This window comes from Agelaius tricolor, unplaced genomic scaffold, assembly GCF_023055355.1.
Source record: "Agelaius tricolor isolate 1412-34295 unplaced genomic scaffold, bAgeTri1.0.p SCAF_14, whole genome shotgun sequence".
Lineage (NCBI taxonomy): Eukaryota > Metazoa > Chordata > Aves > Passeriformes > Icteridae > Agelaius > Agelaius tricolor.
In genome coordinates, this window is record NW_027269274.1 from 20588742 (window position 1) to 20612725 (window position 23984).

The window sequence follows — 23984 nt, forward strand, 5'->3', positions numbered from 1 at the left end:
TTTAGGAGCTTTTGATTTTGCTTTGCACCCAAGAAAAACAAATCTCCAAATGTGCACAAATAACTCCTTTAGCATTTCCTCCTTTTATTTGCAGCTGATTTTTACATTGTTCTCTGCTACCTTGTCCTTGTCTTTCCAAAACTCCTGTGCCTATTCAAGCCCTACCTTGGTGCACACATTTTGTTTAGTTCTGTAGTGATTTATCTCCAGCAATCCTGCCGACCACGCCCATTTCAATGTTGCAAAAACCTAACTCTGGGCTGCAGTATGTGAATCACACTCTGGTGTGGGAGATGGCAGAGCACCAGAGCAGGCCCTGAAGAAGGGACATTTGGTGGATTAGAAGATGGTATTTGTTTGAGCCTGACTGCTAATGCTGACACAGAACTGCCTGTCATGTTGCCTTGCCTTTTTGCAAAGCTGGATTTGTGTTTGTGATTTGCATGTGATATTTTCAAGTGTTCCTATTTTAAGATGATTCTGCCAAAGTAGCTGTTTTAATTTGAATTTGATATAAAATCATCCAACAGTTGAGGCATATATAAATTACCTGTATTTCAACTGGTCTATTTTTAATTCTAAAAATTAGTCATTTACAGAAGCGAATAAAAATATTTTGGAAAAGGATAAATTCTTGTTTAACTACTTAAATTTATCAACCTTGATGAACCTCTCATTCTGCAAACTGGCATTCCAATCCAGATCCTAAGGCTGGAATCCAAAACTGTTTTAGGATGATGGCCCAGCTGTTTCTATTTTATTAGATAAAAATGCCTTGGCAAAGTGTATTGTAGCTAGTAAGGTTTTGATTAATGTTTTTTTAGTATGACTATATCACACTTCTTTATGTAAGTATTTGCTGGATGTAAGTATGGACAGAATCATATCCTTATGAAGATTTCATGATGAAGTGTTTTTTTACTTGAAGCAACAAAAGCTTAGCTAATAAAGTAACATTTTACTCTTATTCAAAGGACTTTTCTGTTAAAAACAGTTTGAAGCTTTCTCAGCCAAAAATGTCTAAATTAGGGCTTGATGACTACTGCTCAATACAGTGCATTTCTCTCCTGCAACACCTTCTAGAAATACTTTGGTTACAATTGTTTAAGAGATCTGAAAGAAAATACTGTCTGCTGTCTATAACAGATCTCAAGATCTGTGAATCTCTCCATTATTACTGTTGGTCTTAGTTCAGAATTTCTGAACGGAAAAGCAGTTTCACAGGTGCAGTCAATATTTATTTTCTGCAAAATGAAATCAAATATCATTAATGTAAACATATGTAATACATAAATATTAATCCATTAAACCTTTGGGGATCATGGCACTGAACTTTATGGCAGTCGTGTCACTTGACAATAATGTTTCTTGCCAATAACAGAGGTTTCCACATCAATAAACACATCTGAGAATAGGAGAACCCTTCACAACATAAAAGAACAGTACCTGAAACAAAATGCTACAGAGAATGGTTACATGGAGCTGTTCTTTAAAACTATGTAGACTGAACAATTGCCACTAAAACTCCCTCTAAAAAAATAAAATTATTTGTTAATAACTTCTGTTACCTAAAGTTAGGTAGATCATGCCAGGTAGCACAAAATACAGTAGCTGGAATATGCAAAATAATTTGGTAGGCCCATCTAATGCTTCAGCAGAGCTGTGTAGAAATCAAGAAGGATTCTCTGTTCCTTCTTTAATCCTTTTCCTTTTTTCTTCCAGTGCTTGTTTAAACACAGTTTTCAAGGTATTGTAAACATATGGCCCATTCTCAGAATCGAAGCTTGTCTAGTAAAAGAGAGAAGTTTCAGTTCAGTTGTTAAAGAGATGCCATACAGCAAAATGCAAAGTAAATGCACAACATTAAAAAAAAGCTTTGAGATTTATCAAAGAAAAGATTTGTTTTTGATGGAGTGCTTAATGCCAAGTGTTTTCAGTTTTATGTTAACTAGACATTAAAATAAAACAGAAGAAAGAGAAATCTGGTGATTGTTTTAACAGGCAGATTTACAAGAGATGAGGAAACAGCACAGTGAACATTCTGTTCAAGCTCAGATTTCATTGACTGAATCTGAGAAGAAATCTGAGCTGAGCAATAGCTTCACCTGTCACTGTTACTCAATGAGCCCAAAGCAGAAATTAGTTACTCACATCCTGTGGTACAGGTCTGGAACAGAACTGACTTGCAGTGTAATTTCAGAAAGTGATTTAATCTGATGGAAAGAATTCACATGGTACAGAATCTACCAAAGTCTTTGGGAAGCTACTCTAGGTGATTAGTCAGTGTCACCCTGTAAAATTCTCTTTTCCCTAATTTGAAGATGTCCATGAACTGGCAGTGGTCCAGAAAGAGAAAAACGAGACTCCAGGATTAAGGCTGTAGTGACAGAATTTTAATTTTTTAGAGAATATTTCCAACCCTTTATGTGTGATTATTATAAAATGTAAACTCTGAAATAAATAAGCTACACTGAAGCATGAAGGAATTACTGTAGCCTTTCTCATAGAGGCCTCCCTCTGTTGATTGATTCACCCTTCATTTAAAGCAAGTAAATACAATATCTTGGATAGTTATTTGGGATTACTTGCCTTGGTGAAAGCTTTAATAGCACGAGCAAGTAAGGCCTCCTCCACATCAGCTGGCAGCACCTGCAGTTTCGCCACACAGTGTAAAATACAAAGGATGGTCTGACACTGCTCCTGGTGGGGAAAAGGAACAGCATCTCATCAGAAGAAATATTTCCATAAAAAGCAGTTTAGCACTCAGATTTTGTTAACTGCTGTTTAAACACCAGGTTGTGCCTTCCTGTGCTGAAACTTCATGTGCAGGAGTTGGTGGGGAATTCCCACCAGCCCAAAGAGCCGCTGCATAATTATTTCAGTCATGATAGGAAAACTCTTCTCCTGAGTGCTACAAACTACTCTGGTAATTCCTCCTTATTTCTGGGAATTTCAAGATTCCCTCCACGAACAGTAGCCTTCCTGTGAATTGGCATAGGAAGGGTGAGATTTGATCTTTTCAGCCCAAAATGCTGTGCATGTTCAGGGCTTTTTTCCCCATCTTGTACCTCTCTCTGTTCCTCCCAGTCTCCGTCACCACTGGAAACTGGCAGAGACACTGAGAATTGCTAGCAAGGAGGAAGAAAAGGAAGAACAATCTTTGTGGCTGTTCCTTCCCAACCCTTTCCCAGCTTAATTAAGGGGCTGGAGCATTTGTCACACAAGCAATCTGCTCTAGGTAACTCTGTTTTGAGCAAGACACTTGGACTAGAAGATATCTAGAGATACCTAGACAATTCACACAATTTGATGCAGAATTAATTCTCATTCTGATTTTGAAAGAGAATTAAGTGGCTTTTTTAAAGTGCAACCCTTGCCTAAAGCGAAGGAATGAATTGTCAGATTGAATATGTACCTTTCCCAGCAAGTGGAGCGCATCCTGGGATTCTGTACAATGTTTTGCCAGCATGTCAATATCATCTTTGGATATAATAGGTTCTTTCAGCTGCTCTATCCATGACCACATCAAGCTGCAGAGGATAAAAGGATCTCTCTCGGTGCAGATTTTATCCCAAGCTCCATCTTGAGAATTCAGTTCTTTCTTAAAACAAAGAAAAATACAAACAAACAAAACAAAACTGAAAATACATTATCTATATACCTTTGCCAAATTCTCATTGATTGTAGCAGTATTTGGCTCTTATGTTCAAACAAGAAAAGAGTTATCAAAAAAATTTGAATTTTTTTCGAGAGTATCAACATTAATCAACAATAATACAAGTGATTCTTTAAAATAGAAGGATGGCAGCAGCAGTGCAGCTGAAAACCTCCCAATACTCCACTGGAATACATAAACCAGCTTTGCATTACAACTTCAAAGCAAATGTTGCTAAGAGGATTTGGGTTTGACAATAAGCAGTTAAGTTTCTACTAAATTCTTCTTCTTTTACTCACAAATCCTCTGATTAGTTCTGAGAAAACACTGATGAAAACCAACTCAAACTTTTAAACCAACTCAAACTTTCTGTGCCACCAGCAGCCACGTTTCAACCAGAAATAATGGCATCAATTTCCCCCAGTTAGGAAAGTGAACATAACCAGAACCTCCACCCTCCTGCTATAGACCAGAATGTGTAGGTGCATCTTGCCAGCCTGTGAAAGACCTGAACCCAGGCCTCATATAAATTGCTATCCCAATGTGCCATTTCAAAGATCCACGTGGCATTTTTGCCATTCCAGGAATTCACTGAGGTGAAATATGAAGAGCCTGTAGCATGGGTTTGAGTTAAAAATTACCTGCCACATTTCTACCTTCTGCTTCACTTCATCCTCTCCCAGAAATTCATTTATATCTGCAAGTGCTTTGGCTGCCAAAACTCTTCGGGCTTCCAAACTTAATTCTGACTGCAGAACAATGTGTGGAATTGTCTCTGACAACTCTCTGCTACTCTCGCTTTCATATCCCATGGAAAAGTTCACTTTGGAAGAGGAAGAAGAAGAGTCAGAGTCCTCAGAGAGATAGAATCTCCTGCCATATATATTGGGCTTGTGGTCCTTCCTGTGAGCAGTCTCACTGGCAAAGCTGTGCCTTTGCATCCCAGGTTCTTTGGGATTGTGCATGGACGCGAGGCCTGAGGAAAAGGTCCTGCTGCGTTGTACTTCTTTGGTAGAGCTCCTTCTGTGACAGGAGCCATCCCTTCGTCCATCCAAATCAAATTTCCCTTGACTCCAGAACGTGCACGTGTTACGCACTAATGCCTCTTTGTTTAACTCCACCTGTGGCTTTGCCTCACCTGTGGCAGAGCATTCCTCTTCACTGTTCTGCTTGGGTTTGTTGTTCACTAAGATCTGAGCAGGCACTGTCCAGGCAGTGTCATCCTGTTCCAAAAGAAACTCAGTTCTCCTTAGGTCTGACTCACTGTAGCTCAGACGCCTTCTCATATGAGTAAGAGGCTGAAGGCATTCGACATGCCTTCTTCTACAGAAGGCATCGCATTCGTGTCCCAGGGAGACGCGTGAGTCCTGGCTGTCGAGAGCAGAGGAGTGGGTGTAGGACGAGTCCAACGTGTCGCTGTCGTGCCTGGCCAGCTCCCGCTCGAGCTCTGTGGATGTCAGCTGGGACACGGTCGTCTCAATCTCAGCTGAGAGGTCTGGGATGTCCAGCAGCTCTGCCTCTACCACCTGTCTGTTCTCAGCCAGGTCCAGCAGCAGCTTGCACACCAGGTGGATGAGTTTTGGCACGTGCTTGAGGTGCCTGCTCTCGTAGCCATGGAGCAGGTGCCTCTGGCGGGTCAGGTACTGGGACAGGGTGACCGCGTGCGCCTTGGGCTCGCAGCACGCGAAGACATTGCGGAGAGGGACCAGGAACTGGGAGAACTCCCTGACACACAGCAGCTGCCCCCGGGTCTGGATGGAGTTGGGCCTTTTGGCTCTGACAAACAGAATCGCTTGGTCAGCACTCATTCTGGTGGCAAAAACTAAGTAGCAAGCTATTAGAACACCTGGAAAATACAAAGACAAGATTAGTGAAGGAACTGTCACATTCAAACAAATACTCAGTGGAAATATGGGATAGAAATTAATATAGGTGAAGACAGAGTGTCCTCTATTATGTGATGCTGTTACTTAAACATAATTTCCTGTGAAGAAGCACAAGACAGTGAAGCCCTGCTCACTGCACTGCAGTGGGAGCTCCCCACAGCCTCTCCAGGAGTTCCACTATTCACAAACATGGGAGTAATGGAGGCTACTAAGGGAAGGGCACAACCAGAAAGGACTTGAAAGGAGCAAATGAAATTTTAGGTGCTCCACCAAATCTACCCAATCCAACAGTGAGTGGCAGGTTTGTGAACATGTTATAAATACTGGACAAAGAAAGTGTACCAGGGGAATTTTTCCCCTCCAGAAGCAGCTCTCACATTTGAATGTAATGGAACAATTATACAGATTAAAAACTCTATCTTACAGGTCTTTTGTTTTAATATACTAAAACTGATCTTCTCTAGCCATTGAGGACATTTGGACACAGTAGTTTAGCACTTTTAACCATTTTATAGAGGTCCATCTTGCAGTGACACGGAATCTAGCCCAGTTATTACTGGTTTATAACCAGAGATGGTTGGAGTTTCTAGAGGAACCCTGGTGCTGCTCCTGCATGGGGCACGTACCTGTCCTCCCGAGTCCTGCATGGCAGTGAACAGCCACCCTCCCCTCCTGCAGGGCAAAAGACATCACCTTTACCATGTCAAGGATAGTCGTGAGAGATGCCACGCCATAATCCTTCCATCCAAAATTATAAAAATAAACTGAAATAAAAAGAGAGACAGTGATTTTCTGCCACACCAAATGTGAAAGGTGTACTACTATTTGCAGAGGAGAGATTACTAATAAGAAATTATAGTACTAAAATTGCATAATGGAGCTTAAAATCTGACTACATCTTGTTTGCAAGAGATCATTTTCCCATTTCAGTGTATGCTTGCTATTGAAACTTGATAGATACAGGAAGCTAGCAAAGATTTGTCAAACTCAAGTTCAGCTAGAATGTAAAAGAGGTAACAAAACAGTGATTCATGCAAAATTGCTCAACTATATATAGAAAGAGGGCAATTTTTTCTTTTCAGAAATAAAAGCACTTCTTCAGTCAGCAGCTGCTTTTTACAGAGAGGCACTTTCACTCTTCTCACCATAACATGAAAATACAAAAATACTGTCAGGAGCAGTGTCCTCTCATGAAATAACCCTTTATAGTCTAGGTAAGAAGACATGAGTGTACCAGAATTTGTGAATACAGAAGAAAAAGCGAACTGTTGTCCTTCCTTTAGAAACACCTGAACACTAAGCCTTCATCTCTCTCTGTATAATACACAATCTTCAATAATGTGTTATTTGCTCTTCATTGTATTTGCCAGGTTTCACGTTTTGTGCAATGTTTCCTACATAGCTGTGTTTAATTCACAGGAATTCAAGTAAAAATATCCTTAAATGTCAAAGTCAATAATTAATGAGGAACAACAGCAGGAGGGAACTTACTGCCAGCCTCCATAAAGGCTTCAGGACGGTAGGTGAAGCCACTCTCCTGCTCCAGGGGGTTCCCACAGCTCGCGTGCTCCCCAGGACGCTGAAGGTTAATTATGGTTTTTATGCCACATCTTAAGGAAGGAATAGATGAGTCAAAGTATTACAGGCAGCCAAAATCTCATTGTCCCTTATTTTCTGAAACACATATTTATTCTTAGTGGATAATAAATCTTTACCTGTAGAGCGTTAAAATGAAAGGATCTTTATCAACAATCCAAATCTATGTTGAAAGAGAAAATGGATCAGGAATTACACCAGTAATATTTACAATAAATAATGACTAAATTTGTTACCTTTCAAACTGCTCAATAATGTTGTACTTTTCAATTAATTCTGTTGAGGGTCGAGCCATAGCCAGGATGTTATCTGTTATCCTGAGAAATTAGAAAAGTAAATAATAATGTTATCATTAATAATTTCCTGGGCATGAGTCTTCCAAAATAAGAATATCGTTATATTCAAGAAATAGAGAAATACCTTGGTGACAATTGGAAATTACTTTTAAAAATTCTACTATGCCACAGTGTTAATGATAAATCCTATTAAACTGATATAGATGGAACATTATCAAAAGACAATTACTGGAACTGCTTAAATGCCAGGACGTAAGTAAAAATTCCTTTGAATAGAAATCTGGACCCAGATCCCTGTTTATTCCTTTAAGGTTTGTAAATGCTGCTTAAGCATTTACCGTTAGAAAAAAGACAGTAAGAATGTCAAGATACATTTCATGTGACTTTTGCTGCACATGAATGTCCTTCTGAACACATGCCCACATTATTTCACCTGCAGGAAATGCTTTTACTTTTCAATTTTATTATTAACGTATTTAATTCATTTGCATCCTAATCCTTAGTAGCCCAGAACAGCTTTTTAATAATTCATGACACACAGGTATTTTTTCTTTTGGATCTGAACCAAACCCACTGTAAGTGAACAGGAACCTTTCACTGTCTTTCCTGGGCTGTGTACAACAGCCACTGGGTCAGGTTCTAATTCCAGATCAGATTCTCGTTCCGTTTGGCACTTGGCAGCAGGTTTTTCAAAAGCCTGGCTGTTTTGCCGCCTTGAGCCGCTCACCAGGAGGAGTAGAGCCCCTTGATGGCCTGCTCGTGCTCGGCCCAGCGCGCGGGGTTCTCGTACTTGCAGGCGCGGCCGCCGCAGGCCATGGAGCACTGCATGTGCCCGGGGATGACGTGGCGCAGCCGCTCCCCCATCTTCGTGTACTTGGCCGTGGGGCGCCTCGAGCTCCCTGCGACACAGGCAGAGCCACGTTAGCCAGGAGCTCACTGAAAAATACCACTCAGCCTTATGACAGAGTCACCAACACCAGAAAATATGCAATATGTATTTCAGGCTCGTTGCTCAAGGAAGGATTCTGAGGGGGAAAAATCGCTTGCATTACTGCCAGGTATTTTTTCTGATGAAGTTAGAGGTTAGTGACATCCTTTGCAGCTGAAAAAAGTCACGGTCCTCTTCAACCTGAAATCAATATAGTTAACCATGTCTTCAGAGTATGCATGAATGTGTGCTTCTGTTTTACCTGTTATTTATAACTGAGCTGTTAGAGTAAAAAGCATGTATTAACACCTGAATAAGGAATCAGTGAACAAAACAGAATATACAAAATACAAGAAGAAAATTAAACCCCACTATTTTATCCACACACAAAAAGTACTGTTAACAGAACAAAACTATAGTAATACCGAGAAAATACCCAGAACTGCCAACAGTCTCAATGAAAAGTACTTTACTTTTTTTTTCAGGAAAAGTGGCGTCTAGCTCCTCGGGGCTGAGCGACGACAGAGCCACCATGACCCGGTGCGTGGACGAGGAGAGCAGCTCCACCACGGAGCTGCGGCGCCGCTGGCTGAGGCGGAGAAGGGGATCGGAGGAGGAATGCCTCCGCCCCTGGAAGAAATGGCTAAAGATGCTGACGGCCGAGCGCCGGCGGGGGGAAGGCTGCATGGCTGCGCGGCCCCAGCTCCGCCCGGCGCCGCTGCCCGGGGCGCTCTGAGCGCAGGGGAAGTTGCTCAGCGCTGAAGTTGCGGGAGCGGAGCGGAGCATCCCCGAGCGCGCTCGGCAGCTGGTCCCCGGGCTGAGCTGTCGCCATGGAAACGGAGGATGCAGGCGCTGCTGCCAGCCAGCCCCGGGCTGCTTCTTTCCACAGGGATTGCGTCTGCTCGGGACAAACTGTTCCACCGCTTGATGAAAGTAGTTGCTTGTCAAGTAGGTAATTTTCAAAACGCGCTGGGAACAACCAAAATGTTTGTAATAAACAATGGGAGTATTTAGTTCCTGCTCAATAACAGGCATTCAGAACTCGCTAAGACACAAAATACTCCATTCAACAGAACAATCAAAATGTAGCTGGAGGCTCTGCCTCCTGAGAGATCTGTAAGGAAGCACATTATACTCCCCCACCTCTTGGTTCTTCATTCCACAGCCACCTCTCCTCCTCCACTTCGCTGCTCCAAAATGCATCATTAGCTGTGTAATGACTGGGATTAGTGTGTTCCTGCTGAAATGCTTTAGTACATGATGAATTGTAGACTGTTTGCCTGGACCATTCACATCTTCTAACAAAACACAATTTGTTATCCAAAACAAAAGGCTGGGTTTTTTTCCAAGGCACAGCTTTTTTATGAAGCAAAGCTGTTAACCCTGCATCCTGACAGAAAGCAGATCACGAGGAGGAGAAGGTGTGTCAGCTGAGTGCTTCAGGCTTCTGAAGGTAGGTATGAGGTGGCAAATTGCCTCCCACTTTGCTTCCAGTTGTGCTGAGCAGGAGAATGAGGTGGCCAGAAAGATTGCAGCACTTGAAAAAGCTCCTGTGCACAGAATGGACTATAGTGATGTAAAAAGCCTCTATCATCCCAATGTCTGTGCATCAGACTGCACAGAAAGGGGAAGACTAGGGAAATCAAGAAAATTCACTTGAAATTTGTCAATAAACAAATAAATCCCACTTCATTTTCCTAAAACACATTTGTGTTACTTCTTGTACCACAAAACCAGTAACTTGTACAGAGGAATTTGCATAAGAGGAAGTTCCCTTTTGGGACAAATTCATCAGGCAAAAATCTGCTTCTTCCAGGCACTGACCAGGAACTGAAGGCCTGAACTTTGACTGCTGCTCCCCAGCTCTTACAGAGACGTGGCAATGTTTGCTGTGGGCACCAGGCCTGAAATATCAGCAGTGATGTCGTGTGAGGAAAGGAAAATGTTCAAAACCTTGACTCATCATTCATCAGTGGAACTGATATCAACAGGCGAGGAAACATGTAAATATACTTTTATTTTGGGGGTTGCATGGAAGAGAAAGGAGATGAAAAAGGCTATTTCAAGTGCTACCTGTATCCAAGGAATGTGAAAAATATTTTCTAATTCACTACATTCCTTTCTTGTTTTTAATTATTTTTCTCTTTCTCTTTCCAGAAACTTTTCAGTATATAGCAAATGATAGTGGAGACAGAAGTGAAGAAAATAAAATGCTACACATCATTATTTTCCTACTTAATCTAGCAGATTTGCAAACAAACACTCACCCAAAATGGTAAAAAAGAATTGCATCTTGTACAAGTTTAAATAATTAGAAAGGTGAGTTTTGCTGAAGGCAGGTTTGTGTTTTCAGAGAGCTAGGCAGTTTCTCAACACAAAAATGGCATAGTTTCTTCCATTAAGAGATCTGACAAAATGAAAATTACAGAAAAGGTTGACATATTATCACCATGATATGCTGATTAAATAATGCAGTTTGGTTTTGTTAGAGACATTTTACATTTATAAACATGGATAATATTTCTGGGGTTTTTAAATTTTGTGGGGTTTTTTTCCAGAATTGTTCTAAGCATTTATTATGAATGGCACATCAGAGCCAAATTCTTACCTGAACTCATATTTGCCAGATACACACTGCTCTCTATCAGCGAGGAGTATGGTTGCTCATTTTGCAGCAAAACTCCTGCAGCCATTGCAGTACCTGTTGAAACAATGGAATAATCACTGAAAGCCTATGAGAGAAGCTCAAGATGGGCAGAATAAAGGCACATGCTCCTGGTTATGTTATGGAGTCGTTGAAGATTTGGGCAGTCAGGCATGGGCTGGTACTTGACAGATTGTCTACAATGCATGGCCCCTCACTGCTCTCTTCCCTGTACTCTTGGGCTTTGGAATCACATCTGTCATGATTCTCCTCTAACAAGAAAACTGAACCCACTCCTCTCTCCAGGCAGAAACAGATTTTTTCTCTACTGTTATTTCTAATACAAGGTAAGTCCTGCTCTGAAGACCTTCTATCCGACAGAAAGATAAAGCAAGCTGTAGATATGAACACAGTCATCAGTCTGTGATGCTTAAATAAACCCTTTGCATAGCTCTTGAATGGAAATTCTTACTGAGTATAAGATCACCCTTCTGTTTCTCTTATCTCTATAGGAAAATAGCTGCAAGCATGACAAAAAAGAGCAATTTTTATACCAAACTAAGCACATCTCTGCTGCATCATTAGCTACAGAAGTCTGCTAAATAGACAAACCTTGGGTTCCCAAGTCTGCAAAACCAGTATTAGGATTCAGCATAAATAGGGTTTTAAAAGACAGATTTGCTAAAAAAATATATATAAAAATAGAAGAGTCCTGCGGAGATTAGGTGATACAACAGGTCTGTGTGGTGCTAACTGCTTGCTGTTCATTGTCCAGCTTTTATCTCTAATTCTGCATAATAATTTTTGCAGCAAATATTTAAATAAAATTTATTCATTCAGATATTACATTATCTACCACATACTTGAATAAATTATTTTTCCTACAATGCTAATGGACTTTATTCCACAAAGTCAGCCAGTGCAGCTCTTCATTTCAAGATGCTTAATGGTGGGAACAGATTACAGATTCACATTAAGAACCCTTTCACAGAGCTGCACCAGTCCTCTCAAAGGGATGAGAATTACATTTGTCAGTGAAAGACAAAAAGCCTTCTGAAACTTCAGAGATGCTCAGAAAGTCATCTCTAATGTAGGTATTTTAAGAAGAATATGAATCAAGAACACTCTTTAATAAAGATTAAAAGAGTATCTGGAGCATTTTCTACTCAGCTACTTGACCATCTGACTCTGTATTCTGAAAAGTCAGTCCTTTAATAAACTACCTTCATATAATTGCATTCTATTTGGAGAAGTTCCAGAACCTCTATTTTTTTTCCAATGGATTTTGAAATCACTTAGTGATGGCTTCCATTATCAGAGGAAACTCTGAACCTAAAGAAAGTACTTCATTTTATCCCCAGAATTTATTTTTTAGAGTTAATAATTCTGAATTAACAAAAATTATTGGTTTCTATTTCTCAGAAAGTTCTCTTCAAAATTCCTAACAGCTTGTCCACATAAGATTTGAAAAAGATATCTCATCATACTGGCAGCAGAATCACCACCATGATGACTATTTAGTTCTCCTATTTCCCTATACTCAAATGATTAAAAAATAAAGAGATTAAATATCAGGGATATTTCTATCTAAAAATATTTCCTTTTTTTTTACCCAGGAATCAGGCTGATAAGAACTCTTAACTCTTAACTCTTAACCTCTTAATGAGATGGAGGTTAATGCATAAGAGAACATACCTAGAGTATGAAAAAATACTAGCAAGCTTCTTCTAAGCGGCAGAGGTGAGCTCTTTGTTTCTTTGTTGTCTAACCAATTTTATTTCATTTATATTCCATAATTCCTGTGCTGCCCAACTGACCTGAATATTTTGTCTGTGCCTTTCAGTTTGCAAAACTTGACTGACAGCTCAGTGTGATCAATGGGAGCAATTCCTTTATATTTACTTCTGAAAAAAAAAGTTAGTAATATTGTGACAAATGACTTTGCTGAGCTACACTGCACTCCCTCAGACAGGTGTAAGGTGGTAATTTGGGACAGGTCAGTGCTGATGTTCCTACAGAGGGGCATTATGTTCCTGCACCAATAAAAAGGATGCTAGAAGTAAAGTGCTTAGGTTAAAGCAGCAGCAGCTCTCTCCTGTTTTGCCTCTGTACCAGATATTCTTGGTTTTTAAAGATGTTCTTCAGCATTTTGCTCGTCTCGTGAACGCTCGGTAGCTGCGGAAGGCACAGCCTGGAGCACTATTCCAGGTCGCGGTGCCATGGAGCTGCCTGAGGATCTGAGTCACGTACCTTGGGGCAATCACGGTATCGCCTTAATCAGCTCTGCCGTGCGTCCCTATTGCCATGACAGCAGAGGCCGCCCCTTAATCCCGGCTCCCTGCACGAGTGAGAGGAACCGCATCTCCTGCGGTGCAGTTCCACCTCTGTTCAGCACAGGCAGCGGTGCCATCCAGCGAGCGGGAACACCCCGGCTCCTGACACCAAACACCGGGAAATGTGCCTGTGCTGTCGGCTGGCAGAAGGCAAGAGCAGGACCACGCTGCCCAAGGAATCTCCTGGAATCCTCATGCCAAGCACTCTGGGTATTTCAAGAGGTCCCCTCCAGGTGTGGGTTTGATATGTGCTTGCTTGATGTTTGTCTGCAGTTTTGAGTTCCTTTTCTTTCCCCCCACTTTTGAGCGGAACAATTTCTACCAGAAGGGATTTTTGTCTCCTGTTGCACTGGATTCACATGTTGCATTTGGAAACACGACAGCTGTCGAGCCCCACTCGCTTCTGCACACTTGCAGGGCTGCATTTCCTGCAGGGGATGCAACGTGGGCACCTCGTGGATGAGGTCGCTCCCAGCACCCACCTTATGAACAGTGAAGCCCCTTGCCCACGCCCTTTCCTCTGCATTACAGGCCCTGCTCTTTGTAAGGTCACAGGGGAGCAGCAGGCCAGCTGGGACATGGGGGGTCCCAGCTCCTTCCAAAGGCCACCTTCCACTGGCAGCATCCCTCACTGGCTCTCAGGAGCTGGCTGCAGGATGGACCCTGCAAACCAGCAGTGGGGTTTGCAAATGACCAACTCTGCCTTGTCACAAAACATTTCTTCCTGGCGTTTCAGGATCTGAAAACCAGTGGCTTCCAGTGGCTGGGCTGAATTTTTGCTCCAGACTGGAACGAGAGGAGCAATGTCCATTACTGCAGCAGCCAGAAAACAATGATACAGTCAAAAAGTGAGGAGACAAGAAGATGCTGGTCTCACTCTATCTTGGCAGTGAGGATGGTTATTTAATAAATGCAATTGCTACTGTTTCCTTCAGAACATGTTTTCAAACAGAGAGAAGAGCTTGCATTCCCAGCTGGAAGGATTCCAGTTAGGGCAGTGTAGCTGCCAGCATGGACAGTAATCCCATTGTAAGGCTCCCCACAGTGCTCCTGTGCACCTATCCACCAATACTGAGGGCCCAAATCTTTAATTCCCGTGGCTTTGGCAAACAAGGATGTCACAGCAGACCACACACTTAAAAAGATTACCTTTATGTATTAACATTAAAAAGTTTAGTAAGTTTTCCATTTCAAATATCAATATATGGGAAATATTATTTTAAACCTCAAATATATTCATACAAGAGAGGCAATGCTGGTGCTTAGGCCTGTCACATGAGATTCTGAGATTATTGTTACTGTTTTATTGTCTTCTAAAGGAAATGTGTTCTCTCCCTGTTGCAGTCACTTGTAAGTAACTACCTAGCAGCTAAATTTTTACAGAAACATAGTGAGCTCGCTGCAGGTAGGGGTGAGGGTAGCTTAGTACCTAAGCACTAGGCTGACACCTTTAAAATTTCCTGTGGCCTAATTCTGCAAGCACTTGAGAAGCTTTGCTTTTGTGAGCAGTCCCACAGAAGTCAACTGAATGTCTAAATATAAGATCACACGGGATACAGTTTCACTGCCAAAATGCAAAATCCTGTAAACAGCACTAATGGAGATGTTTCAGGCAGATGACTAAAGATAACTTCAATGATTAAGACTAAGTAAAAATAGGATAGTGTAGTGAGGACTGGGTATATTTAATGAAGTGGTTAAGAGCTACTAAATTATAACCTTGTCTCTTAATTCAGGCTTTGAATCTGATGCTTTAAGATTGGCAGATCATGAGAATTTCTAGCAAAAAATCTTCTAAATTGGCTGAGAGGTGGTTAGTCACTGGTTCAGGAAGCACTGGTAAATGAAAATGCATTTTAAATTACCACAGACTATCTAATTTTAACATTGCCAGGAATAACAAAGCATTTCTAAATGTTTGTAAAAAATTATGATAACTGAGGGTTTTGCTAAACTTGGATTATTATGATTAATGAAACAAGATGCAAAGGTTGTTGTTCTAATGCCTGTACCAGTGAAAAAGCTCACTGGGAACAGATATTTCATGAATGCTTAAGCTACAATTTAAACATGGTCTGGAAGGCAGTTTTAGCACTGAGCACACATCTTTCAGTAGGCACACACCTCAATTCCCAAGGTACTTTAAAAAGCTCAATTATTTGAAATTTAAATGTTTTCTACCCGTAAGAAAACACCAAAATACTGGAAAAGCAATAAACACACGGATAAAGGACAGAGAGAAGACTAGGTAAAAATGTAAACAAATTTTCATATAGTTTAGTTATACACTACTTACACAGCAGGATGATACTACAGCTGCTGTGAAACTCCAGGGGTTTCACACTGGAACCACAACCAGAACGGATTTGTTATTTCTACATGTCTTTTACCCTCTTTGGGAAAAAATATTCCCTACCTGTCTTAGTAAAAGATGAATGTCATTTAATCATCAAGTTTGATATTTACAAAGGACTCTAACCTCTTTCATGTACAAAAGAGACAAGAGAATATCATTCATTAAAAGATTATGTAGGTGCTGGTTTGATGATTCAGTCTTTGCTGTTCATAGATTTTTGACATAAATAGCAAGAAACTGCAAGCTAAACTGATGGACAAGGCTCTCAATTAACTTGAGCCATGTTATTTAAATCACCTCTTTCTGTGGCAGTGCTAACCTAAGAGTTAACAGAAGGTATTTTAAACTACCTTGAACAGGCTGGCAGGCAGTAATTACTAGAGAGACTCATCAAGGAGATGGCGTAAAGTGAATATATTAACTGTTCTACAAACAAAAGTGCTGGCTCTGAGACCCTTGATCATGAACATCATGTTTACCAAGAGACTCTCAGACTCATCACACTGACTACATGCAGAAGAATGAAAGTCAGTAATTGTCAGCATTCTGACAGCACTCAAGTGCAAGTTCAAAAATTATCTCTGCGAATTAGAGGATTTTTACATCTAATACAGTCAAAACCATAGTAAATTTACAGGACTTTTAATAGTTTTAGTTATTTCAGTGTAACACCTTACCTGTTACCCTGCAAAAAGAATGAGTGAGTGCTGATCCCTTCATAGCTGCAGTATCAGCCACAAGAAACACGGTGCAGGGCAGTCACGTTTTACAGAGAAGCTGAATGAATTCCCCTGGTGTTTCCTGTGGCTAATCGGATCGGGGATGGTAATCTGGGAGGAGCCAGCAACGATCTTTTCTTAACCTAAACGGTGCGGGGAGTGCCTCGGGGACTATGCAGATAATCGTCCCTAAACTGCTTTCTGGTCTGCCCGGCCTTTAAAGGGATTGAGGCAAACAGGCCGCACAGCCTGATGTTCTAATAACTGACTCTCCCAGCTCTGCTCTTCCTGTTCACCTCATTTCCTATTAGCAACAACTAAACAGGTATTTATTTGTGTGTGTCTACATGCACAACACAAACAAACACAGAGCCACAGAGAGAATTTTGAGAAGTGAGATTAATTACAGTAAAACTGATACACTGAGATTTTGAAATGCCATGAAAAGAGAATTAGATATAACTGTTCCATTGTTATCTGGGCCTATCGTTGTTATCTGCATAAAGCATTTCTTCTTACCCAGTAAAAGCACAGAATGTCACAGAAGTATTTTTAGCAAGCATAAATTAACTGCATTAAAAGTAAGATCTCAAAACCATAACAAAAATAAATTAATATAAATATAATCAACTGTAATCAACTAAAAATATAATCAACTAAACCCCAAAGATTTTGTTGATCTAACTAAATACTAGATAAACAATGTATATAAAATAGGATACAATATCTTATTCTATCTTAAAAATAGATCTTATCTCAAAATCTATTTCAAGCACTAAGTAGTAGCTGACGAAGAAAAGGGCTTTCATCTATTCCCATCACTTCCCTGCATGTCTTGTTAAAAATCCCTTCCATTAATGAAGCTAGGGATTAATTTAAAAAACCTCCCAATTATTTAGAAACAAATTATCCTTAAAATTAAAATCCAATATGATCTGATCTGTTCTGTGATCCTAAGTTTTTTGGGGGAAAAAAAAAAAGAAAAGAAATGGGACTTCAAAAGATTTGTACACAATTTGGGAGAATCCACCAAGGTACCTTGGCTACTTAAAAACCTGAACAGATTGTGGAGCCTAAAACCCTCTTTTGCACACCTTTCTTGTGTTGGTAGAAGTTTCAACCACAAAGGGGCCAAGCAGCCAGTGCTTCCCCAGCCTGCAGCTGCAACTGGGGGGTTCAGAATCTCCAAAAATGAACTCATGTGGGTTCCCAGAGTGCCAAGAGCTGGTGTGCAGTGCCACTGCTGCAGCAGCCCTGCCCAGGCCAGGGGCCAGGCACACTCAGGTGTTGGTGAGAGCAGAGCCCCAGCAGAACAGTGAAGACTTCCTGGGAATGACAAACCTTCAGCAGGAATCTGTATTGGAAATGTGGGGTAGAAAGACTCAGAGGTCAGCTTGAATGAAATATAAATTGTATAGTGAAATAAATCTGTTCTTTGCATTTCGGCTGTGGTTTGAGGGTTGCCCTTGATTACCAGTCTGGGTCAATTCACACAACAGGAACAGCCCCATGGCAGCACTCCTTGGTTTCACGTTGTTCACTCACTACAGAAGTGACTCTAGAAATCTGAATCTGTGAATTATGAGTAAAGGGATACATGTATTTTCCAAGTGTCAGCACACTAAAATGTTTTAACAAATGGAGCATCTGGCAAAACATTTTGTAGGAGTAGCTGGAGGAAGCTGGCATCATTTTAGTTGACTAAAGAACAAAGAGCAGCTTCAGATAACTAATAAATATTAATTAAATTCTTAATATAAGCATACTCTTTGGGGGAAGTTCTGAATGTTCACATTTGAGAAGCTGACATACCTAAGTTTTATTTCCATGTGGGTAATATAACACTATTTACCTATTTGATTCCAGAGGGGGGTTAATCCTTGGAGGGTTTGGATTCCTGGTGCAACAGCCTCTGCTTTCCTGTATCCACTTGTAGGTGTCAGAGTTTTGCTAGCTACCCCTTTACCTGTTCCTACATTTGTATTTCTCACTATTAATGACTTTGTTCAGCTGAAGAACTAATTTTTTCTAGTGCTCGGCAGAGTTTGGCTAATTCCAGGCACCACTGCTAAACGTGTTTGCTCAAACAGGACGTGCCACCATATTTGAGTCAAAACAAGGCTTTGTGCTAACTGAAGGTGACTTTTTTGGGAGAATTAACCTAGAGGGTGAAATAATTTGCCATTTCCAAGGAAAGAATACACAGAGTAGGTGGGATGCTAATGACTGAACTAGCAATCTTCATGTCTCTAGGCTTGGCATTTTCCTGTTTCAACAAAATGAAGAATCCCAAGCCCTCTGGAAAATTCTGCTGAACTATAACTGCCATTTAAAGCATTTTAAGTAGAACAGGATCACTGGGCTTCTGGCAGCTTCTCTTGCACTGCCTCATGCCTACTTCACAGCAGAGGTAGCAAATCCACCTGTCCTGTGACCTTAGGTACAGGTTTATCAGATTAGGCAGGTAGAAAAGTGTCTGAATTGCCTCATCAGAATGTCTGACCACTGCCTACACTGCACTGCTTTCAGTGATACATAGAAAGAATCAAAATATCACATTATCTTAAAACTTAAAGCTGACTAAAACCTAAGATTAATTTTCATTAAATACAAACTGTGCGTTTGGATTCCTAGCTGGCTTTGAGCATTTCCAGCTTCTCTTTTTGCTCCTTGCTCTTCTCATAGTTTGGATCATAAAAATCAATTAATGTTGCTTTATTTTCAGCCTGTATTGAAACTCTGCAGGGGAGGCTTTAACTTTGTGTAACTTTCCAACATGTTATTGAAGACTTTCTATAAGTTCTAATTTTAGATATTTTACATATATATATATCAATATATATAGACACATATAATTTTTTCTGTCCATTAAGCATAATGCTGTACCACCACAAATCAATCACAAAAGCAGACTCAAAGCCTTTGGCAGACCTCAGCTTTACCAGCAGTGTTACAGTTGTGGGAGAAATGTACACATTTAGCTGCTTAATGAGATCCCATAGCAGCAGCCCACCTGTGATCCCTGTCCTCTTTCATCATCTCTACTTCTGACAGTCTCTCTTTTCCTGTTGGTTCCACTGTTACCTAAAATTGCCAGTAAAGGACAAAATGTAGTGAAATGTTAGGTAAAGACAGCAGCGTAATATGAAAATTTCAATTCAAAAGACAGTTCCAAAACTGGAAAGTTGTATCAGGTGTTCATTCAATGGACTTACAATGCAAAAGGTGACTACACACCTAGGAAAATAGTGTAGAACCACTTAAACTAGATCTAGCTAGAAAAAGGAAAGCTCTAATTTATGTGACAACTATCTTCTCCATGTCAGATTTCCCAGATCCTAGACAATTCATTACACAAAATAAAATAGTCATTATGGTGTCCAAATGGTATAACTAGATTTCCAAAGAAGTGAAATATTTACTGAAACATGTGGAAGAAACGCTTTTCGGGTCAGTTTATGTGTCGAGCCAAGCAAGTACACCACGAGAGAGGACTACATTGCTGATTGTACCTGAGGTGATACCCTCACAGCAGCAGCCCTGCAGACTGTCTCCCTCTCTTACTTCATCTTGCCTTAGACATGCAGGTACTCCCTGTGTCTCACATAAACTACTGAAGGAAACAAGAGATGGAAAAATCACAGAAACCCAGAATGGTCTGGGCTGGAGGAACCTTAAAGCCCATCCAGTGCCACCCCTGCCATGGCAGGGACACCTTCCACTGTCCCAGGGTGCTCCAAGCCCTGTCCAAGCTGGCCTTGGACACTGCCAGGGATCCAGGGGCAGCCACCACCTGAATCACAACCTGAAAATGCTTTCAAGCAATACACAAGTGCAAACACATTTATTTTGTACACATGATATTGGGATTAACTCCTCCATAGATGTGAAGCTGGGTGTTGCTCAGTGGTGTGAAGGACTCCCAAAAACAAGTCAATGAGAAAAGCAAAAGCAAGGGATCTATGCAAAGAGAAAACACTGAAGTCTAGATTATTAACAAATCAGGTAACCGTTAATCTTTTTGTTATTCCACAGAAGAGTGTAGTGACAGTCTGTAGCCAAAAGCAGTAATAGCTAAAGGTACTGTTGAGTGTGTGGAGTGACCTATGTATTGAGGTCCCTCAAGCAGGACTGACTGAGCTGCATTTTTCAGGGTGACTGAGTGATGATTAGAGGTAAGGTACAACCACTACTAAACATGCAGACACTGCTGAGAAGGGGAAAATCAGTTTCCATTGCACTACCCTGCTGTCCTTCACGGACCTCTCTCTCCCTGACATCTGTGGGTCTTTGCGAAAGTAAAACTACACAGATCATTTCTTATACTGGAAGCATTTTGAGGTTGTGATTCAGGGGGTGGCAGCCCCATGCCTGGAAGTATTCAAGGCCAGGTTGAACGGGGCTTGGAGCACCCTGGGCCAGTGGACCCCAGACCAGCCTGGGCTGCTGTGCTTCGGTTCTGTGACTATTCAACAGCGGGTGGCAGAGGGGCTGTGTCACCGCACATCCCCCGGGGGACCACAGGCCGTTCTCAACCACAACCGGTGCCGGGGACAGCGGGAGGAGCCCAGGGAGCCGTGCGGGGCCGCGGCGGGGTCTCAGTCCTTAAAGGAAGGGCCAGGCCGAGCAGCGAGCGCGGGGCTGCCCCACAGCCCGGGGTGCCCGGCGGGGTTGGGCGCTGTGCGGGGCCCCGGGCGCTGTGAGGAAGGTGCGCGGCGCTGTGCGGGGCCCCGGGCGCTGTGAGGAAGGTGCGCGGCGCTGTGCGGGGCCCCGGGCGCTGTGAGGAAGGTGCGCGGCGCTGTGCGGGGCCCCGGGCGCTGTGAGGAAGGTGCGCGGCGCTGTGCGGGGCCCCGGGCGCTGTGAGGAAGGTGCGCGGACCTGTGAGGGGCCCCGGGTGCTGTGAGGAAGGAGCACTGTGAGGGAGGTGCGCGGCGCTGCGAGAAAGGTGAGGGGCGCGGGCGGGGCACGGACCCACCTCACCTGCAGGGCCGCTCCCGCCGCTCCGCCGGCACCGCCCCGCAACGTGCGCATGCGCAGGGAGGGACCGGGGACAGGGGAGGCAGGAGCGGGAACGGCGGGATCGGGATCGGGAATAGCAGCGTCGGGAACAGCAGTGTAGGGATCGGGAACAGCAGTGTCGGGAACAGCGAGGTCATGATTGGGAAACAGCGGGATCGGGAATAGCGAGATCGAGAAGCAACGGGAGCCGGAAAGGCGGGGTCGGGGAGGACCGGGATCTGGAAAGGCGGGATGGGGGGAACGCGCATGCGGGATCGGGAAAGGCGGGAGCAAGATCGGGATAACAGAGCGGCAGGTGGGGGTGTGGGGCAGGTGGGAGTGAGTGAGTGAGTGAGTGAGTGAGTGAGTGAGTGAGTGAGTGAGTGAGTGAGTGAGTGAGTGGAATGAGTGAGTGGAATGAGTGAGTGGAGTGAGTGAGTGGAGTGAGTGAGTTGAAATATTTTTCACGCTGTTTTACTGTCACGGTTTAATGTTTAAACGTGAGCCATTGGGTTTTTGTGGTAAAAGGTCGGGAGCTTAATTGAAAATGTCCAGATGACCGTGTTTTCCAGGTGAATGGTGCCCACAGGTGGAGGTATGGTGGCACTGACGCTCCGAAGGTTTCAGCCTCATCCCCCTGCCCTATCCACATCTCATGAAGGATTTTATCGAGGAGATGCCACACGGACATAGGTCAGGGCTTTGAGAGGCTTGGCTGAAGATTTTTGATAGGCATGAAAAGCATTTAGGTCTTGGACACAGAGCAGAATAGGTTTGTAATGGTTTATTTTAATACTGTAGTTGAATATACAGTTGCTGATTAAAGGAGGAGCGAGAGCCGTAAACCTCTGTACATGTCAGTGAGCTGGGTTGGAACATCTGTCCGAGGGTCAGCAGGGTGTTCTTGGAGTGAGTGCCTGCTACCACGCTTGGGAAGTCTAAATTTTGGTTCAAGGTACTCAGAGACTTTAGGCACTGTTCTTTGTCTGTCTTGTTAGCCACATCAGTACATTAGCACCTAGAATAAGTGTCCTTAGTATATCAATTATTTAAACACTAGCAGGGTTTACGTACTTTTAATTGACTTTTTTTCAGGTAAAAACAGGTTTGGGAACTTTGTAGAAATGCTGAAAAGAATTCTGTCACTCCTTTCTGCTAAGCTGAAGGAGTTGTCAGCAAGGAGACACAGGGTTTTTTTCTTAAAATGTGTCAGTCCCATCAGTGCTAAGTGTCTTAAATATGTCTTGATTTTTGGCAGCGTAACGTATTCCTGCAATAATATTGATTCATAAACTAAAAAAATAAAAAAGGTTGTGTGACTCTTCCTTCTGTCTTCCTCTAAAAGACTTGAATAGGGTTTCTCTGTGTCTGCCTATGAGAAAATGTTATTAAAATTCACAAGTTTCATTTTTTGAATGAACTGCAGGGCACACATTAAGTGTTTGGTCCCACAGAGTGAGATTTGTGCCTTTGCCATCAATTATCATTCTCATGTGTTTAGGGTTTGGCTGGCTTGGGCTTGGAAGGCTGAGCACGGCTGTGATCACGCCATGTGATCTGTTCCCAAAATTTGTGTTTATCATTACATAATTACATGAATAAACAATCTTTTGCATGCTTCACAAAGAATTTGTAAAATTCATAGAAGAAAGCACAAAGCTCTCTTTGTTTTATTGTAAAGATGCAACCACAAAGGCATGAAAATGAATGCTTGCTTTGCTCTTTCTTGTCTGAAATAAGGAAAAAGTTGAGGTTTTCACCACAGCGTGTCCTTGGTTGGGCTCGTGGTGCAGCTGCACACTTGTGCTTGTGCAGTGCTGCAGAGGGGGCAAGGCTGCTTCTGTCACAAGCTGAGACAACCCCTCAGGACCATGGCACAGCAAAATCCGTGCTCCTGGAATGCTTAGAAATGCTGTCTTTTGAATTATATGGGTTTTTTACTCCAGAGACTGAATCAGAATCAGCAGAAAACTCAGTGAGGCTGACCATGAGGGGCAAGCTCCCAGATAGAGAAAGGAAAAGGAGCTTTCCTTGGTAGGAAAAACTCCAGGGGTGAAAAGGGAAAGGGAGACTTCTTGCTTTCCCAGAAGTGTGACTTGGGGTCAGATGATGATCCTGGGAGCATGATGAGCCTCTCTAATGCTGCAGGGCTGAGCTGGAGCCTGACACTGAAAGAACAGCTCCAGGGAAACTGAGCTTGCCGCCCCAGGTCTGCCCAGACCTTTCCTGGCTGGCTGGAGCTGATTTCACATCAGCCCGTGCCACCGTGTGGCAAAGGACCACGGTGCACAGCTCCTCTCCCAGCTCCGAAACGCTTCCTGCCAGGTTCTGCCCTCTTTCTGTGGTCCTGGGATTGCTGGGGGCCGAGGGGCAGGGTGGGTTTCATCTGCGAGGTTCCTGAGCTTCCTCTCAGCAGCTCCTGGGTCTCTTGGAAATCCCACGGGTTCAGCGTGGTGCTGTTCTGCCCTGTGATGTTATTCCAGCACACTGTGCTTTGGAGCCAGCTTTTCTGAGCATTCCCCAATTCCACCCAAGCAGGTAACTGAAGAATAACTGTATGGGGATAATCCATG

The 23984-nt window shown here is 42.5% G+C and overlaps 1 protein-coding gene and 1 long non-coding RNA gene across 6 annotated transcripts; one reads left to right on the forward strand and one right to left on the reverse strand.

Moving 5' to 3' along the window:
* Positions 1 to 64: 64 nt before the first annotated feature.
* On the reverse strand, positions 65 to 21434 carry PTPDC1 (protein tyrosine phosphatase domain containing 1). 5 transcript variants are annotated; one of them, XM_071440091.1, is made up of 10 exons: positions 21389 to 21434; positions 10970 to 11062; positions 8161 to 8332; positions 7374 to 7454; positions 7033 to 7151; positions 6168 to 6305; positions 4297 to 5501; positions 3416 to 3601; positions 2590 to 2700; positions 65 to 1788 (listed from the first exon to the last, which is right to left on the reverse strand). In XM_071440091.1, exons 2-10 carry the CDS (start codon positions 11052 to 11054, stop codon positions 1672 to 1674), a joined length of 2214 nt encoding a protein of 737 aa, XP_071296192.1. In that variant the 5' UTR covers positions 11055 to 11062; positions 21389 to 21434; the 3' UTR covers positions 65 to 1671. The 5 variants fall into 5 exon arrangements, with proteins under 5 accessions (XP_071296192.1, XP_071296193.1, XP_071296195.1 ...); XM_071440092.1 differs by having other exon boundaries at positions 21394 to 21433; XM_071440094.1 differs by lacking the exons at positions 10970 to 11062; positions 21389 to 21434 and adding an exon at positions 8835 to 9153.
* LOC139596082 (uncharacterized) lies at positions 9685 to 14588 on the forward strand. The gene is made up of 5 exons (XR_011681239.1): positions 9685 to 9814; positions 10178 to 10364; positions 10519 to 11352; positions 12622 to 12745; positions 12849 to 14588. It is a non-coding gene; the product is annotated as an uncharacterized lncRNA (long non-coding RNA).
* Positions 21435 to 23984: the final 2550 nt, after the last annotated feature.

Excerpts from the sequence above, each read along its gene's own strand:
- PTPDC1 (XM_071440089.1), bottom strand. The coding sequence starts at position 9,396 with ATGCCTGTTATTGAGCAGGAACTAAATACTCCCATTGTTTATTACAAA. Across the intron at positions 6,306-7,032 it reads AGCCTTTATGGAGGCTGGCA|TTTATTTTTATAATTTTGGA; the intron begins GTAAGTTCCCTC and ends TTTTTATTTCAG. Across the intron at positions 5,502-6,167 it reads TGCAGGACTCGGGAGGACAG|GTGTTCTAATAGCTTGCTAC; the intron begins GTACGTGCCCCA and ends TGTATTTTCCAG.